At 31.5% G+C, this 21,575-nt stretch overlaps 1 protein-coding gene across 1 annotated transcript in view; it reads right to left on the reverse strand.

The window, feature by feature from the left end:
- Nucleotides 1-48: 48 nt before the first annotated feature.
- The window catches only part of LOC112680664, a 171,061-nt gene continuing 149,534 nt past the window's right edge, over nt 49-21,575 (reverse strand). Inside the window, exon 6 of the mRNA XM_025550827.1 lies at nt 49-319. Coding sequence (XP_025406612.1) covers nt 201-319 — 119 coding nt within the window. The 3' untranslated portion in view covers nt 49-200. The remainder of the gene's footprint in view (nt 320-21,575) is intronic.

Genomic DNA, 21,575 nt, shown 5'->3' on the forward strand with positions numbered 1-21,575 from the left:
GTGTGTGTGTGTGTGTGTGTGTGTGTGTGTGTGTGTGTGTGTGTGTGGGTGTGTGTGTGTGTGTGTGTGTGTGTGTGTGTGTGTGTGTGTGTGTGTGTGTGTGTGTGTGTGTGTGTGTGTGAGTGCGTACGAGTGTATTTGTGTGGGTGTATATATATTAGCGCCGTTCACTTAACACAATTTCGTGATTTTAAACGCTCTCAATTTGTGTTAAAATTTATGAACATGACCAAGGACGGTATGAGTATCCATATGGATGGACAGCTCAGCATGTTCAAACTTCGTCCGTGTCCGTGTTGCATAGCTGCCGGGTTCTCACCTGAAACAATACAGCGCATACAACATGAAGTCGATTGTTTCAAAGTACATTTTCAGCTATTATAACAAAATTATATATTTATCAATAACATTATTTGATTTGTACTATATTATGTAAATACGGCTATATTACGTTTTGTTAGCTTTTGGTTTGGTTTAATATTGCGAATACATTAATTTAAACACATTTCCAAAAAGGGTTTCATACCAGCTTTTCACAATGAAACAAAACAATGTTAAATAGATATCGTTTATGAAAATGACCTTTTTACAGTCGTTTCTTTGCGAGTATCCGTTTAATCCGTATTAAAACTAAAACATTCAGCATAAAATACGATCGCCAAAAACAACGTACTGCTCATATACAATCGAACATAAATTTAAACAATTTTTCTAAAAATATATTCAATAGATAGAAATGTATTTAATCAATATAAATGTTTTTTTTTTTTTTCAATGAACATTTCGTGATTCCATAAAATAATTTATAGAGTGCCATTAAGTTAAGTTTCGACTAAAATCAGAATGACGTTATACAGGGATCATTTGACGACTAATTTGAAATAAGAAACGAGTTTAATAACTTTCATCGAGATTATAAAACAATATTAATAGTAATTTATAACCGAATCATAATATCGGTTAAGTAAACGATTCTTTCGTCAAAATTATCCTCGTCCTAACGACAATACGTGTATTTAGATCTCCGGATTATGATTTAAGCTCAAAACGCATCGAAAACGATAATGACACACGTACTTCTTCATGTCGTATATTAATAAAATGGTTTTAAACCTCTTCGATTTTATACACACACCCCTTTCTTAAAATACCAAACTCAGTATCTATAGTTTTAACATAATTACCAACAATTATATATTTTTGTTTCTGTTAATCACTATGGAAAATGGACCATGTATACCAACCAAGTAACAAAAAATAGTTGATAAGATAACAATTCAATTGAGTGAAAGTATTATTTCAATAAATTTTGTGAATTCGTCGGGATGATTATAATTACAACTACACAGTTTTTTGATCAGGGCACTATTTTTCCTAATTTGTAAAAACCGTTTTAAAATAGTTTATTACTATTTTTCTATAATTCTATTTAAAAAATGTTTTCAAAGAGACTGCACTCTCGTTTGTGAATTTCCTCCGTCTCATATACAATTTACTCCAAGTTACGTTACTGATGGAGTACGACTAGGATGTTATGGATAAGTCGCTCGCCGTAACTTACTACGGTTTTTTATTTATTTATTTTTTTCATCAAATGTAATATTTTATACCAGTTCACGAGTACTTACGGTTAAGTTAATGTTGAAATATTATATTGGATTTTTCATTCCGAACAAGGAAAAATAATCCACTGTGCGCACTACTGACAATATATTGGTACCCGGCGCATGTTCGTTTCAAAAAAAAAAAAATAAATAAATAAAAAATAAAAATAAATTTGCTTATTTTATGTTGCTTAAAGCTGTTCAGTAATTTGCAATACAATAATTTTAAATTCTACGGATTCTGGCAGTAATTGCTTGGGCAAGACGAAAGAAACATTTTGCAATCGGTATACTTAAGTATATTACAGCAAGAAGGTACAACAACAAAAAAATATAATACATATATAACGTATAAATATATTATTTTATCCGATTATCCCTTTTATATAGTCATATAGTTCAAATACATAGCTACTACAAATAAAAGAAAACTTTTTTTATTATTATTATTATAATACAGTTTTATAAGCTTACGATATGAAATCCTGCTTAGCATAAAAAATAAGAAAGAAAAACGAATCACGAACTTGTGAGTATCGGTTATCAGAATTTTAAAATTAGTTTCAAGAAATGTAAACGATTGTCAATATTATTAACATTTTCCTGAGTTTACTATATTATTATTATATTTATTTGTTACTATTCAATTTTACTTTTTTATAGTTTAATAACATTGGAATTGCAGGGAAACATTTTTCCATATTTATACTCGTATTTCTCATATGCCCCATTATAGATACTTGAATATTCGATTTACTATTTGGAATAAACTTTTGCATACTAAAGTACTAGTAAATTATTCGTTCGACAAATCTACGGCAAACGGTCTCTTAAAAATGTTACATTATCGCAGCATAACTAAAGTCTATTTTAAACGGTAAGAGTAATGGTTTATCGGATAATTAGATGATAATATAATGTTATGGATGAAGTCACTCGCATGGTCTATGAAACTAACATATTAGCCAAAACCCAAAAGATTCAATAGGCATGCGCATGCTCGTACTCACTAATAAGTTGTAACGTTTCAAATACTCTTACGAAACGTCAACATTGTGATAACAGTTTAACTACCGCCGAAATCTGAATCAGCTGATAAAACAGATTTATTAGACTACTTTACGCGTTCACGGACATGGTGGGCGAGTAAATCCTACTAGGATGTAAGCTTCGGTTCTTTGATGCGTAAGTCAATGGCAACGGCTCCATCCATTGTATAATACGACTTAAGACTGGATTCATTTCATAAAAATGAATCGATATAATTTTTTTTTCTAACTATTGTAGTGCACTTTGTTTTTACCCAATATGGGTCCGTTAACTTTATTGAAATAAACAATTTTTTTTTCGTAGGTATCTACATTTTGTAGCAATCAAATCATTGTATGAAATGGTAATATTAAACAATATCAATGTATCATGGAATAAAATAATTTTTATTCCATTTGTTCAACGAGTATAAACTTAATTATTTGAGATGAACACTGTAACCATTTCAGTTATTAGCAATAAATGATGTGAAATGATTCAATGGAAACGATTTTAGTATTATTTACAGTGATTAATGCGCGAACTTCATAATCCTCTGATCAGTACAAATTGAGAGTAATATGTTGTAAATAAATATTATAAATTAAGAGAAAAAAATGTATAAATTGCCGGAAATAATCAAGTATCGTATGCCAAACATTAAAATTCCTCAATGAATGCTCATTTATCTTACGCAGTTTTCTAACTATAAGATATGGTCTTGGCTTCATTTTCATTCGGTGGCATTTGTGTTCTATGTTCTCTCGTTTCAATTAAACGTATTTAAAATGCACATAAACTTTCTCTATCTTCACTGTGCTAAATGTTACCAGACGTTTTGTTCGCACCCAGTCCGTATCGAAAATCGTCTGTAAACACAGCACACACACAAACACTCGAATACACACACACACACACACACACACACACACACACACACACACATACAGTTTGTAATTACTTTCCCCAAATTTCCTTCAACGAGTATTAAAAACGGCAAATCTAATGACAGGTTGACGATTGGCAGATATCGAACGATAACGACTTTCGAAATTGGATTTGTTTTTCGACGCGGCACAACTTTTGCACATTTTACAATGAATCTAACCATACTAAAAACCGTGGCAAACAATACGCTCCGCTGTAACCGGATACCATACGTGGTTATCAATGCAAATAAGTAAACGTGTCTCGGTAAAACTTGACGAAACATTCGTATGTGGTACTCATACGAATTACGAACAACACACGTTGACCGTTCCCGGAATTATGATAAACAGTGAAACCGTCTAGATTTAGTTAAATATTTGTTCTCGTATTTATTTTTGATTTTTGACAACAATATTTTATTCCGATATCGTGCTTCTACTTAACATTGTTTTCTTAATGTCTCGTTAACGGTAATGTAATACGTGTCACGCGTGATGCAACGCAAGGCGTCGCGTCGGTAGGACGTAAAGGGTTTAATCGGTTTGCAAATCGTTCAAAACGTAAGACGTAGCGAAATAAGATATACATTTTGAATCTATCAAACGTATCTATATATTTGACGCTTTGATCGTGTACCGAAAGCGCTGTGAAAGTACCAGACTTTGTACAAAACGACGAGATCTATTGAACATCAGTAGTAAGCCTAAGCGGGTTATCGACAACAGCCCAATGTATGACTGCTTGGTATTAAAATGACTCTAAAAGCACAAGAAATAGGTGTAGTAGAATTGAAAAAGCTTCGTAATCGACGATGAGCGAAGGAAATTCTGTACGGGCAGTTACTGCACTACTGGTTAATAGTTTCGTAGTAAAAAAGTTTCTGAGTTTGAAAATAAAAAATGAAAAAATAACCACTTTGAATAATAGTTATTTTTAAATATGTGATTATCCAAAGATTTTTTTTTTTGCGTATATTTAAATACAATAAATGTTCAACAAATATTTAAATACAAAGAGGGTAATTAATTTAACGTTATACTTATAAAATAGTATTTACAAATTTTAACGAATCGATTAGAAAACTAAATGCCTGTGTCTCATAAAAAAAAGTTTCTGAATCAAATGCAATACAAATGCGAAATTAAATACTACTTTAGTTGTAATATGACCATGTGGTCAATGGTTTGTAAATGGATATAATAAATATATTATGAAAAATATATGAAAAAAAAAAAAACTAAAATTCAACCATTCATTTAAAATAAATAATTGATTTAAAATTTACATTTAAAATGTAAAGGAAAACATTTTTGAAACAAAGTATGCATCAATAAACTTATCATTCCAGCAAAATGTATTCACTACCAAGAACATATGATTTATAATTATGATCAACATATAATAATCATGAACAAATACTCGTATACACTAATAATGACTTCAAGCTATTTTTATATTCTAAAGCTTATAAAATGTAAGTTCAGTATATTCTTGCTGATTTTTAAGAAAATATTTAGTAATTGACAATTAACCAAAACTATGTAGCAATTTCGAAGAATTAAACAAAATCCAATAGTACCAGCAATAAATAAAAAATGTCTAATTATAAAAATTAAAAATTAAAATAATAAGTTTCTTTGTTAACTTGTAATTTATACTACAAAAGTTATAATGTATTCTTGAAAATTTTACTATTTTTGTTTTATTTAAACTTATGTTTTAATTTAATTTTATACTTAAAAACCTAAAATCTAACTACTTATCAACATTTTTTAATAACTGAATACTACAAGATTTCAAATTAATTAATTTTTCTTTAATTTTTCCAAACATTTTCATTGATTTCAATGTGAATTTGGTTTCCTTATTAGGATAAGTAATCTACAAAAACTAGGTTTAAACCACAATACAGAGATTATAGATTATTTTATCATGTAAAATATATTTTATTACAATACTCAAGGGACCCTGATATCTTGTCGTAGCCATTTCGACGTTGACCATTTTTACGTGAAAAAAATGAATCAGATTTTTTATTCTATAATTTTATTGAACGTTTGAACGTGCTTGTATGTATATATAATTCTAAATGCATTTTATAAATAAGGATAGAAATGCTATAAATATTGGATTAGTTTTACATACACTGCAAAAAGAATATAAACGTATTAAAATAAAGTAATTTTTATTATTTGATGTTTATAATAATTGGCAATCACAAATTACAATTGCAATAATTAATAAGCGGTACATTTACTGAAATTAATCAAATTAAAATTATAACGATTTGACGCATGTAGCCAAGATAAAATTAAAAATTAAAATAAAAAGAAAGATGCTAAAATAAAATTAATGTAAATCTAAAATTTAAACATCTTTATTTAGTATTTATTCGTAATATTACAATTAAAAGATAATATTTGAAAAAAAAAAAATTGAACACATATATACATTTTAAAATATTTACAGATTTTAAGAAATATTAATATTATTATAGTTTACGCCAAAAAGGGTTAATTCTGTAAGAAGTTCACTCATATGTCTGGATTGGTTGTACTTTGGCAGTAAGGACATAAAATAAGCATTTTTTTTTTAATGATAGAAAATATAAACAAGTTTTTTGTGTGAGTATATACACCGTCGTACCGATCGAGTGTCTGATAACATTATTAATGTCTTATACATTTTGAATGCACTATACGTTACCATTGATGAATTATAATAAAATAATTAATTTAAAATTTATAATTATTTCATTCTGTAGAATGTTCACATCTAGAAGTTAAAATCCCAAGGTAGTTTTTTTTTTATTAAAAGTATAAAGATATTTAAATAGAAAGAAAAAAAAAGATTTATTCCAAGTTTGTAAACTGGTGAGACTATTTTATATATTATAGAACAGTGGTGTGCGATGTACCGAATATTTTCGTTAAATTTTTATCATGAATAACGAATAACATAAAAAAAAAAGAAAACGAAACCTAACCGTAAATCAAATATCGTATTGATCATGCATCAAATAAATTGGACCGAAAACCGTTTATAAATTTATACATAGACATGGTCTGACGTTATTTCCACATCAAACCTGATTGAAAAACATTGTGTTACAGGACCAAGGTGTAACGGGCAGCGGGAGGGCACGCGAGTGTATGCACTCGCGCACGTACGCGGTCCGGCAAAATTCCGCGAAAAGGAGATCTGACTAAACGTACACGTTCCTAGCGTACACCGTTGTTTCGCGTGATGACTGCAAAACGAAAATCTGAGCCACTCTTGACGTCGAAATGAACCGACCGTTCCCAGCAACGACTTCACTGATTTTGTGCTACAGTAGGTTAGGTTAGTGTGTGCCCACCCGTGTACACCGGTCACCATGTCCAATTTAATTGACCGCGGTAGAAAAAAAAAAAACCTTCATTAGTCTATTCACCCGTCTTGTTTCGTTCGTTCGAGCTCGTCGACTTGTGCAAACGTTATCAAAAACAACGCAAAACGCGCAGAACGTTTTCGGATCGTCCGTTACTACGATACTCAACAACCTGATACAAAGACATTCCACGCGTTTTCTTTTCCAGTCGAACCATTGCACGTAGCTTTTTAACGTTTGCGTAGAGGAATGGGATTTTCAGAAACACGTGCCCCCCTGTCAATTTTTCATCGAACATTTTTTTTATGTTACTACGAGTATCATACGAGTATAAATGAAAAATACAGTAATTAAGTAAAATATTACCTACTGTAAAAAAATAGTACAATCATTATTTACATTTAAACTGATAAAAGATTTTATAGCTTAGTGTCTTATAGATACATATTTATAACCATTAGGCCCGGTGCACACTAAAATAATTCAAAATGTTTTTATTTCAAAGTTTAATAGCTGATGAGACGACTGACGTAAGTATTTCTGAACAATAGTTTATAAGGTTCTACGAATATTAGCTATTTGTTTGTTTGAAAAGGTTATAATACTCAATTGCAATGGCGAAAAATTGCCGTTTTCACGCAAACAGTGGCTGTAATTTAATTGGACATTAGATGTGGATTAAATATTTTAACAGCATGCCGTTATTTAAAACCGGAATTGAGAACTTGTGTTTTTTGTCCAAAAGTACAGCTTTATGATTTATCGCATAGTGGAAGTGTACAGAAACTAAAATAAAAATATAAAGTGAATTTTCAGTGTATTTATATAAGACCGCTTTGTAATGATAAACTTAAAATAATTTAAATAAATTCTAAAGAAACTGTTTTTAATGAGCTTTTTTGGAAACTTTTGATAGTCAGGAAAATAATTTATAAAACTGAATTTTTAATTATGTAATTCGTTTGTATTTAAATGTATACTATACTTCTATGTTTAAAAATAATAAATATATTAAAAAGTTTAAAATAAAAAAATAAAAATATTTTGTATGCGACACTTTATAAATCAAAATTCAATTGCTCGTCAGGTTTATTAAAGTCTGATAAAAAAATATTAGTATTATGATTACCACATCACATTTAATTCGGACCAAACTGACTAACGGTAAAGACCGAAAGGTAAGAATAGTATTTTTTACCAACCCATTTTAAATATATGCTGAACATTTATAAGTAAAGCACGGATTTATATTCTCTTAAAATAGCCAAAATATTATGTTTATACTATTTTATAAATTTGAATATACGAGTATGCTTGTAAAATTCTTGAAAAATATTGGTAAAATATGAAAAATATGTTTTTGTTTCAATATATTTTTTACACTAAAATTTGTACTTATCTACAAAACAGAATTAATAAAAAAACATTTTTAAAATTATAATCTATAAGCATAACATTTTATGTTATTCAAAAACAAAATAACCTTATTTTTAATGTTAAATTTCTAATCAAATAACACAAATAAAAATACTAAATAAAATAATAATATTTTTTTAAAATAATGATAGTGTAATGGTTTTTAGTACAGAAGCTACGGAAGTAGTACCGAAGTAATAAGTAATAATGGGTCAATACTTGATTTGTACTAACTTAATCTTAGTCCACTTCATATAAACCGCCAAACAATCGAATCAAACCTAACCCGAAATTTGCCACCAGGCGTGCGACGGTCACCAATCTAGTTTCCCTAACAACATGTTTCTAATTATTCGGGATACATCTTATAGCAGTAGTTGAAATGTACATTATTTTTCAATTCGTGGAAATAATTAAACACATATATTTTTAATTAGTGAAATATGTTAAAATAAGGTTTTATATGAATATATTATTTTTTTAACATCAAAATATGAATTTAAATGCAATTTAAATGAATTTAAAATGTTGTATTTAGATTCATTGTACTATGATTCGTTAACATACCTTACTCCAGTGGTTGTGCATACATCCATAAAAAATAAAGTTTGTACATACAATCCGAGCTCTGCTAATAAGTTACCAATTTTCTTGGAAATATGAAATCGTAATCCTAAGTATAATGACATGTTGAATTATAATATGTTCATAAAAATCAGAATATACACAAATATAAATTTGACGAATTTATTTCGATTGCGAAAACTGTTTAGGTTCTTAGGTCAAATAAAGTGCAGTGTTTGTTAAAAGAACGTTCTAACGATTTATTTCTTCATAGCTAATATTATCTTCAGTAACCTACATAAAATTTCAGTTAGTTTTATTGCCAGTGAAGGGTTGCAGTGACGTACAAATGGGATTTGGAATAAACACCCTCAAGAATTAAAACGATAAAAATCCAGAACTATTAGAACGAAAAATATGTACAACACGCATATTTAACGTACGTATGTATTTGTCAATTATGATGGAATCGTAAAACCATCAATTTTTCGTCCCAGGAAATATAAAAACAGACGTTTGATATTTTGTCCGAGTATCGCAAACATATCTTGCAGTGATGTACGGCAAGAGTCGTTATTTTATTCCCTTATTACATATTCATCTTGATTGGACCAAAAAAAAAAAAAAAATACGTACATTTTTTATTTTTGTTGAGTAATTAGTTAGTAAAATGCAGTAAAACACTACTGGTAAATATGCTACTGGTATCGTGCGAGTGGCTTTTAATCGAACGCACTTCGATGTCTCTGGAAAGCACAGCCAGAGAACACACGTTAAACCATCATCCAGAAAAAGATTCGAATTGACATGACCGCGGACCGAACATTCGTTGGACTGGTACAATAATGTTTCGCGATAACAGCCGTAGATCGACGATAACGACTACCAACGGTCGTGCCCGATAAACCCGACATTATGACCATCAAGACCTCGGTGAATCGACCCACACGAACGAAACGCTCACCGGACGGTCTAATCGAAACGATAAGTGTCGATCGGCAATCATGCCCGCAAGGATACTGTGATGATATAGAAGTTCTTGAAGAATAAATTTTCTTTTTCCCCCGAAAACCTATCGGTATTCCGATGGTCATTGGACATATTATTATCGGGAATCGGAGGAACGTTTGAAATACTCGAAAATCGAGACAAAGTTTAAGCGTTTGAAACCGTATCTCGCAACTATTATTATTAACAGTTAACGGACTTCGGATAATATAAATGTAAGACGAATGTTTCGAAAAATACCAAATAGTAGTACTTACGTTCCGTTTTACATAATCGATGGCCTGATGCAACCCCTAAAGTCGTACGACTACTCAAATGTACGCATAGTCTTCGTATAGGCACTTCAGTCTCGAAAGGTTTGCTCCGTTTGACTGTCAATAATAACAATTCTTCTACACCGCAGTCGCGTCGATCCGACAACTTCGCTCTCTGCTACGGCTTCCTCTCTTTCGCAGCGCATTACACCCACAATTATTTATGGATGATGACACTGATTTAATATTATTATTATTATTATTATTATTATTATTATTATTTATTTATTTAACACTACGTTGTTCGCACGCAAGGCTAAATTGTTTAACCACCGATATTCTCAAGCACCGCATCGACTAATACTGTCCACAACATCCTATATCCTTTGACGCAATCCTTTGACCGCTAACAAGTATTGAAACATTTCAATTGATCACGACATTGGGCAGTGTGGTACGTACGTTTCTTACGATTGTCCGGAATACCAAAGGATTCAAGGATCTTACATAAACACATTCGGTTACTCAACTTTTCGGGACTACGATTTATGGATTATCCCACGGCTTTCTCACTTCTTATAAGCACCACATGTCTACTGGTAAGTCTTACACAATGCATTTGGTTTTTATTTAATGGAAACGAGATTACAAGCACTAGTTTCGTTAACTAATGAACTTTATGTTTTCTCATTGTACAGCTCCATCACGGTTTTCGTAATCGCATTAAATTGTTTTCCGTTCAAAGGCATTTCGATAATTTTTCAAAAATATGATATTTTGTTACAACGGAAAACAGTGTGGATAAAATAATTTACTAGTATTTTTTTTTCGAAATTAATTTCATGAACAAACTATAAGACACATTTAGAAGTATTAATGCGACGTAATAACTTTTCGGTTAAACGGTAATAGTAAATTTTTTCATATTAACACGATTGTAAATCATGGATACGATACAGTTACATTCATAATTTAAATTTCACTCAACTGTAAGTGAAAATATTATCGGCAGACCTAAACGTTTTTTACAACTACGTTATTCAATTTACATAAAAATATACATCATGTACACGTGTGTGAAGTCAGCCCCCCACTATAAAAATACTTTCAAAATAATTGTATCCTCTTCAATTTTGAGTAGTTATCGATTTCTCTATGGGGGGTTGCCCCCCAATTCAACCGAATCGTCCAAAACAAGTTGTAACTTATAAAACTCAATTGGTGACTATTTGTAACCAACTTTTTAGAATTTATGAGCTCATCAATTTTGAGTACCAATGGATTTATATTATAACTATTATAACTATTATATAGTCTTCTTCATCTTGAAGAATCTTCGAACTCATTTCACAGTATTGAATCTTAGACAAACTATAACTATAACGAATATAAAATATTCGTGTTTTATTTTATTTATTTATTTATTTTACTTTTTTGGATATGTGTACACCATAAGTAGTCGTAATAATTTTACGAGTACATCGATATTCAACTACAGTATCTTGTATGATGGAAGAGTGAGTCTAGTTGGTGTATTGGAAACGGTAGAATAGCACTAAATGAGCACTAAAATTTAGTGCTATCGCGGATTTTGGTGCTGAGGGTGCACCCGCTATGTGAAGTTAGCGGAGAAAGGTAAGCCCCCTTGTAACTTTTAACTGTGTAAAGCTCTAATTTCAAAAACGGTAGGATTAAATAGCACTAATTGAGCACTAAATAATGGTGCCATAGCGGAAATTAGTGCTTGAATTTTTCCGCTAACTTCACGCACCTACAATCAATTTTACTGTTCTAAATAAGTTGGCAGTGTTTTTGATTGAAGTATTTTTCTTAAAACTGATCAAGCTTTGAAATGTATTTTCGATGTATTAAAAATGTTTATAATATCAAACAAAGTAAAGCGTTGTTTTTTCAATGAAATAAATCTTTTGTCTTCTTCAGTCATTATTAACACGATTATTTTATATAAAAATAAAATAGACACACTTTAACACTAAAATTTAAAAGTATTAATTTTCATATCAGTAGCTATTATTTTAATTTACGACGCATTACTGTAAATAATACTATTATATTTTATATACGTAAAATCCACTACCATCCGATCAATCGTCATCAAGAACAGTGTTGATTTTTTTTTTTTTCATAAACAATAATGAATTCTCAAGCAGCACGCGTAACCATTGGAAATAATAATTTTATTTCTCACTTGCGTTCAACATACACCGAGTGCACATCTGCATTTGAGATAGTTGTTAGTGAAGTCATTACACGAAAACAATAATATTCATATTTTGCTATCTCAGAGATAGTTTTGTTAATGTTATTATTCTTGCCCATTTCCGAATTCGCTCTTTTGATTTGCCAAAACGAAAAGTAAAACGCCGTCCACGCATTTAATAATTGGAGCAATGAGAGAATTGCAAAATATTACTATTGTTGTTTATACTTCGCAACTTGCCAATAACAATATTAAATATTTACAAGACCTTTAAGTTTGCCGTTTACCCTCTTTACTTTATTGATTGTAATGCTATTGCATATGTACATAGGACAGCAAGTACTAATAAAAAGGATTATTACTACCAGGAACTGGCCGCGGGTTATCACAGCTGACCTACCACAATTAATAATTCGACTCACGGGTTTAATGTTTCAAAAATATCCTTACTTCCCACGATTACCAGCTCAGCACATACTGATGTCACTTACCACTTATAATAACTGAAACAGCACACTGGGGATTTTCTTAAAAGGATATTATATTCAATGTTGGCATTGTGAAACCATAGTCAAGCACCTAAGTTTATTTGCGTAATATTTAATTCATTATCGAATCGTTCAGAGCACAACAAATACAACTTTTTACTTATTTATCACTTTATAAAAATCGTTCTCTCTGCAAAGTAAAAATGTATAAAGTACAAGAGTATACAGACGAAAAAAAAATGATATAATAAAATTAAATAAATAAATCAATTATAAACTATTATTTATAATGTAATTGTATTTTCATTAAAAATCAAGCGTACTCATATTTTAGTAGTGAAAGCATAAAAGAAAATGTCGATAAAAACGTCCAGCTCGCGTTGAGCGCATAAAATAGTAATCGGGCAGTCAAGATAATATTATATTAGAATATGATTAAAATATACTACAAAGAATCGCTTTTCAGTTAAACAAAAATATATGAGTTGAACTAGAATGGTAGGGGAGCGGCGAGCCAAATTCGTTTTTATAATATTTGGAAAATAAAACGGAAACCATTAGGTAAATGGCATCGGTCGGTATCTCATCGTAAAGTGCTTTCACGCTCCGTGACTACGGTATGTACGCATAAAACTACCGAACAGTACAGTCGATACGTGAGAAAACGGATGCTTGAATTATTACGTTTCCATCGAACACAAACTTTTGATTAGTTATCCGTCGGTCGTTGAAAAACTTTGGGCCGGATGTACGTTAAAGCGTGTGTGGCGTGCCGTGAGACTATGGCTGGCGCGCGGAAAATCGCGAGCCAAATCTGATAGAAAATGAAACTATTACCTAAAGCGTTATAATCCTCGAGGGTATCCACCGTAACCCGCAATTGCGGAGGTCATATAAGGATGAGTTCGGTAAAATTTCATTACGGGCGCACGTGTCTATGTTTACGTGTGTACGCGCGCACGCGTGTTGTTCGAAAGTGCGTACGTGCGCGCGGGTATGTGTTTAGCTCTCTCGATAATTATTTGCAACGACACCCGGTTAAGTCCACCCGAGTGATAATACTGCACGCGCAGACTAATTCAGAGCTTCCTTTTCACCGCCGCCGTCGATGAGCTGCAAAAGCCCTGCCGCCTCCAATCGGAGTCATGTTTTGTCCCCCGGTTAATCCTCGACCCCAAAGACTAACGGTTAGGTTACGACTCACAAACGCGCATTCGCCAGACCCTTCCGGTACGAGCGCATACACGTACACGTGTGCCATATTAGAGAGATTAAAAAGGCCCCGGGTTAAAAGGGACGAGGCCAGGGAGTGAGGCGGGCAACCATGCCCGTGTTTTACTCACACGAAAGCGTGCGCGTGTGTACGTCGACGTTTTGTGTAAGGAAAGAAAATTGTAGTGCTCGTTTGTGTGTATATAAGCTCGCTCGAACAAACAGAGGCTTCGTTCATTTATCAATGCCATCATCCATTCACTACCAACACACGCGCGCACACATATACGTGTTCGCAGACGCTCACACATGCGCGTGTACGTATACGTATTCATACAAACGAAAAAGCACATATTGCCCCCACAAGAGTTCCCGACCGTCGTCGATGGCGTAGTGGGCGACGGGGTATCGGGGTAGTGGGCGACGGGTTTCAACTACCGATGTAACCCCATCAGTCACACGCCAAACGGATTCGGGGCTCGGTAGTCGTGCTGCAGAACGATACACGCAGAACGTAAAAGTATATTTAACGATGCTCGGGTTCACTGAGGCGGGCGGAAAACATTTATGTAAAAAAAAGAAAGTGTGGATCGTCCCGTTTACACAAACGGAAAAAGTTTAAAACAGTCGGTTTTCATGTTCAGAAGAATTAAAACGTTCGTCCTCGTCGCAGTATGTACCGACTGAGGATATTTCAATGGGTCCGCGAACGTCCAGTGCACAAATTACAACAACGCGATGAACACCAATCTTACCACCGTTCTCTACCATTATTTTTCGTAACATACAATCTACGACAATCACCCGTACTCGTATTTTTCGCTATTCGTCTTATCGATCATGAACAATTTCTGTTGAACATTGTCATTTAGTTCGGATACATTTCCTTTTCATACCCGTCATAATTAACGCAATGAAAAATATGGGCTAACTGACCGCCATGGTTTGGTCAATTCTAAACTAATAAAAACGATTTACAAAGCAATATCTAAGAATCTACTTACTACAATATAAAACTATTTTTTTTTCGTCGTTTTAATATTTTTCTATTATTCGTAAATTGAAAAAATCCAGATCATATTTATCATTTACATATTTAAAACCTTATGAATGTTAGTGAACGAGGATCAATTATCAAACAGAAAGAAATGAAAACAATTTTCTATCGTTTTCTATTTTTATTATAATATTATAAAGCGAGTTTTAAATAGTATTTTAAATATGTAAATCGTGTTCTAAGATCAGCGTATTAAAAAAACAAAAAACAACAGATCTCAAAATAAAGTTTTCTCTTTAATATTTTACTATAACCGATTAATTTATATCTGTTTACAGTTCCCGCATTTTTATAAATTGAACATTAAATGTATGCAATCTATAGACAAAGACTATACAATTCTTTTGAACTACTTTTCTTTTTGCTTATAACATTTTTTTTCAAGTAAATTAATAATTGTCTTTCAAGGGAAATCCCCGATTTCAACACTACTATTATCTCAAAAAGTAATAATAATAGTCAGTACAACGTTTTTATAAACAAAAGCCAGATAAACATCATGAGATTGAATTGCAATTTGAATTAAAAACCTTTATACAACCAAGTTCGTTCTCTTTTTGTTTTTAATGATTTATTTTAAGATCTTTGATTATAACTAATTTTGCAAATATTTACGTTCTTCGTATTTCGATCCGAGAAGCACTGAAAGTAAAATTTGTTTGTAGAAATAAGTACATTTTAAAATAAAACAGCTTTTATGATCAATTAATTTATTTCTCTATTGTTATTTATGTATTACTAGGTATAATAGTCAAAGTGATGTAAATTAAATTCCCGTGGAATTTCAAACAATGGGAAATTGAATAGTATTCATTATACATAAAGCTACTAAATTCATTAAGTTGATAGCAAAATTTATTTTATATTTACATAATGAATACCGTGTGGCATAATTTATACTTCATGATAAACCAAATACACTACAGTGAAAGTATGTGACTCTTTGAACTTTGTCTCGGAGTCATATATTTCTCAACGTCTAATTCACTTGGTTCTATACATTCTATACAGTACATAATATAGCTTTAGCCGAAATGTCTTTAGACTGTTGAAATATTATAATTATATTCTTAAGATCCAAGTTTATTCGTCATTCATTAAGCATCTTAAATATCATAAATATTTTATCGTGCACCGTAATGATGAATGACATAATTTACAAGTCACCAATGACGACGACGAGGGATCCAGATTTGCGATTTAAAACGGACGGTCTATAGCGTTTTTCTTTCGATTTTTCGGGATGACCATAAGAAACAATCTTAGATGCATGGAATTATACTTTAGTAACGTAGCTAGGGGAGGTTTTTTGGGTACAATAAAACACCGCGCATCGACCATATTTATGCCAAAAATATAACGTTTAAAAGAGAGAAATACAATCATTCGGTCGTGGTAATATGACAAAAATGTGTTGTGTTATAACTTCGTGTGTAATATGTTATATACTCACATTTCTAGCCATACGACATGTATGGATACCTCTACCAGTTACGTTTGCAACCAGTGAACGATCGTTTTAGACTATTAGGTGATCGAAAACTTGTTTGAGAAATACAACAATTGAAAATTGACTTAGAGTTAACGTTGATAAACATTCACTATGATATAGGAACAGGGCCGTCCTAAAGGGGGGTCTTGGGGAGTGTCTCACCCCCCAACGAAAACACCAATCAGCAGTCGGACTTAGGAGTATTAGTTGAAATATTCATAGAAAATACGGTTAGAAATAGTCGTCGCGTTAGAATGATATAAATATTACTGCATTTATATTGCTTATATACTGGAAACATTAGTGTTTACTGATAAAAATATGACGAACAAATATTTGGAAATTGAAAGTACATTTTGATTTATGAAATCGATTCTTGACTACATTGTTCCGAGTGCTTTTACGAGTTTCATTTTAATACAAAATAAAAATAAACCCCTAAAGGAAAATAACCAAGACTACGCCACTGTTACACTCGGTAACATTATTACTGACCCTGAAGACAACACGGCGATTCCTTTAGACGAACACCTGGTTTATTGTGCGCGTGGTGTAGACAAAGCATAAATACTGCGGTGCATATGCCATTGTCGCGGAAGGAATACGATGGGAACGTGGGGCGAACGAAATGAAAATGTAAGGAAAAAAGGATACGAAGAGGGAGCATAAGAATAAAAACGGAACAGTTCGATCGTCGATTCCGCCGTTCTCTTTGCAATTTGAATTTTCTCCCATGAACGGCCTTGTTTATTGCCGCTACTACTTGCTACGGTCGTTAAGCTTCGCGCTCGGAATTTCATTTAAAAAAAAAAAAAAAAAAAAAAAAACCGTAATAATATCACGTGCAGTCTACACGTAAAGAGTTTTATTAAATTTGCATCGAACATGCGCGTGTCGCCAGTACGGTTTAGGTTTCGTATCGTCTGATGGTGGTGTTGGTGAGGATGAAAGGAGGGGAGGGGGTTGAAGTAAAAATTATAAAGCAAAAATATAACACATTTTACAATTAGCAAAATTATGCAAATCTTTTATATATTTTGACTTAAATAATAGTATAAATAAATAATAACATCGATAATAGAATAGACTATTCTATAATGAATGATACTAGGTATTCAATACTACCTCTTCATATTTCAAACTTGTAAAATTTATAAATTTTAAACTAGACATCGGAGAAAATTTCGGGAGGATTACAACCACTTAACCCCCCTGCGTGCGCCACTGGCCAAAAGTACCTTTTTTTATTGTAATCTCCGCCAGAAAAATAAAACAGGTAAAATTGGGTTCATGTAAACTCCATCACTAAAAAAATCAAGTAAAATTGAATACATAAAAACTCCGCCAGTGAAGAAAATCGAGTAGTTGTATAAAATAAATGTGATATATTGTTAAAAGTAATACGTAATAAATAGGCTAGGGGACTTCTAGCATTTGCATATTTTTGTATATTTGATAGATTTTGCAGTAGGGTGCATATTTTAAAATTGTTATGCTTATTTTGCATATTTTGACAAATTTTTCAAACGTTATCATTATTATTATTATAAAATTAAAAACTATTGAAATATATACATATTTCAACCGATCGAAAAAAAATGTACTAAGAAGTCTTAATACTTCCAGTAATATGCTCTCTGCAAACTACCCCTCATATTTCGTTATAATTGTTGTACAACATTTTTATCAATAATACTAAAAAACCTGAATCGATTGTATAACCCGCTTAATATCGACCAGATTTTGATATAGAATAATAGATTATTTGTTAAGTGTACAGTTCAGTAGATTATTATCGGTCGTTGTTTTTGCGTTTCGCAACTACACATCATCGAATCGTACGTAAAACACTGTATGCGTATATTTTGTAACATTGTATAATGTTTTCACAAAGTGTACAACAGTCTACAAGTAGCTGACTACAAAATGTTGTTTCAGAGTTTAAAGATACATTTACATCTGATGAACACGTTTTATTTTGTGTACTATGTGGTAATTTTTTTTTTTTTTTTAATGCACATAACTGCATATTATAATGCATATTTTAATGATTTTAGAAGCATATTTGTGTATTTTTTAGAGCTATAAGTCCCTAAGCCTAGTATTAAGTAATAATAAGTGAATGTTATTATTATAATATTATATAATATCATATCTCCATTTTATTTCACCAGACGCATATTTTATATTTTGGTTATATTTGTAGTTGTTAAATAAAACCAATAAATTGCCTCGTTGACCAATAATTAATTTTATATTATTACTTTGTTGCGACATTTTTCGTCCAATATGAAATATACACAGAGACACGTAGACTACGAATGATTATGTTCGTCAAAGTATACTTTATGTATACTTTACCTAGTGCCGATATCATCATTGGAAATACTAATTTCAGATAATATGAAGATAAAATTATTAATAAATTGATCAATGTGGATTTATATCCAACTTGAAATGAATCGAACCATGACAATAGTTTTATCAATTTCGACATACATCATTGCAACAGATGTCAACGTATTTAATATAAGAAGGCACGTGGTACTGTAAGCACTGAGCAGGTAAAAAAAAAAAAAAAAAAAACTGGAAGAGTTTACACTAGACCTTTTATTATCTTTTTATCTTAGCCGATATTCTAGTGGAGTTTACAATCGCCCATATGGAATATACATTCAAGATTTAGCCGGTTTGGTACAACTTAACACCATAATACAGTAGTCACTCGATAATTCGAAAAACTCCATAAATCGAACTAAACGCTTTCCTGAGAAAACCTCTATAATTAGAAAAAAATACATATACTCCAGTCCCCTCTATAATTCGAAATGTCTATTGGTGGGACTCACTCTACAATTCGAATTTTTTTTCAGAACCTCTATAATTCGAATTTGCTTTAACGTAGTTATACGTATGTTCATATGTATAAAGTATATTTATATGTATTTATATCTATTTGACGTACTCGCAATGAAATTAATAACGACAACAATTAAATATTATCGTAGTTTATAAATTTTATCGTACCTTACTTACCTAATCTAGACTTTAATCGTATCATTTACCATTTTTATGTCAGGATTGCGAACATTTTTCGAGGTATTCTAAAATAGACGAAAAAGGATGCGATACAATTTTCAATGCTATCAGTAAGTTAAATAACATTATGGTCCAGATTGTGGCAAACAATTTAACACAAAAAAAGAACAGATTTCTTTAAAATGTAAAATATAATAATATAATAAATAAATGTCACTTAATAAATGTAAAATATAATACATAATATATATAATAAATAAATGTCAATTAATAAATGTAATATATACATATAATTTTCACCTCTTTTTAGTTCAAATTAATTTTTTTCCTTCGATTATTCGAACACTCGGTAAATCAAAAACCTCTATAAATCGAATTTTTAGCTGAGTCCCCTGAATTTCGAATTATCGAGTGACTACTGTATTTAAAAATTAAAATATAGGGGGTCATTTCGGGGCCACTGATTTTTCTTAGGGGGCCAGGCCCCCTAAGGCCCCTCTTTGACGACGTGCCTTCATTACGTGTCACAAGGCGATAAGAATTAAGAACTTATGCAGTAATCGTATAAACTATTTTCATTAATCATGTATGTTTCTTTTCCTCAAAAACAGTCAGCTATAAGTATATCTTTTTATTTAATCTCCGAAGTCGGCACACATTGTACCGTTAGGTGTGTAAACATCTTTTCAGTGTGACAATATTATTTTTCTTATGGGCGACATATTTTTAATTTTCCCCGAGGGTGGTAACGTAGCTTAATGCGGCACTGCTCGTAGCGGTTTATCGTATACGTTCAGAGCCGTAACTAGGGTGAGGCGAGCGAGACACTTGCTTTGGGCACCTGAAGCTGTTGGGCACAAACATTTTAAGTAATTAACTTATTTTAAGGAATGTTATTTCTTGTTTTGCTAGAAATCTAATTACAATTTTCCGAATCGTATTTTACATATTAAAAGCCGTGAGTGTGACAACCCTACAACCTAAGGGGCGCATTTCTTCAGTTCTTCCTCAGGATAAAAAATGTCTCGGTATGTATACCACATCAAGGCCGTTCATAGACTCGGTTTTGTGCGTGGCAAACTTTGGACGAGGAAATAGGTTTTCATTTTTTTTTTTTTTTTCTAGACGCCAACAACGAAATGTCGGTGGTTTGACATTCAATATAATAATAATACTGTAAACGCATACGCGCAAACGGAACGAGCACACGAATTGGCATAAAATTTATGTTCTGTAATACGGTAAAACGACCACAAATACATTAAAATAACAAAAACAGTTATGTGTTGTATGGGTGTGCACAAAACTTTTGATATTTTCATGAAATTCACTTTTGTTCTGACGCTTTTCCCTAATTAATATTTATACGCGTATCGAAAGTGAAATACAAAAACATCATAAGTGACGCCTGTGTATAGAGTGTTGTGGATATTTAATGAGGTTATTTTTATTTATTTTTTAATTTTCAAAGTTAACCCGGGCATACGTTTCGAGCACAAATCGATCTGTTAAGGGTGTTTACGTTTAGAAGGACAAATCACGTCAAAACCATACAACAGTAATAGGTAAACGACTATGATACTACTGTAATGAAATATTTAAACAGGATATATGTTTGAAAACCATTAAAATGTATGCTATAATAAATGAATATTCACAATCCATATTTTGATATCATACGTACTAAAAAAAATTAAATTCGTGCATGAAAAAAAATACTCATAAAAAGCGCTTTTTCAATAAAAATTATTATTCTGTTTCTTTTATTCTCTTTGTATATAACTTACTGTTTTTCATGTTGATAATAATATAAACTGTATAAATATTTATACACTCATGATAGTCTATAATCAGTAACTATATATTTGCCTCGGCGTAACTTCTTTTGCTC

The sequence above is a fragment of the Sipha flava genome, unplaced genomic scaffold (assembly GCF_003268045.1).
Source record: "Sipha flava isolate LNK unplaced genomic scaffold, YSA_version1 179_pilon_pilon, whole genome shotgun sequence".
NCBI lineage: Eukaryota > Metazoa > Arthropoda > Insecta > Hemiptera > Aphididae > Sipha > Sipha flava.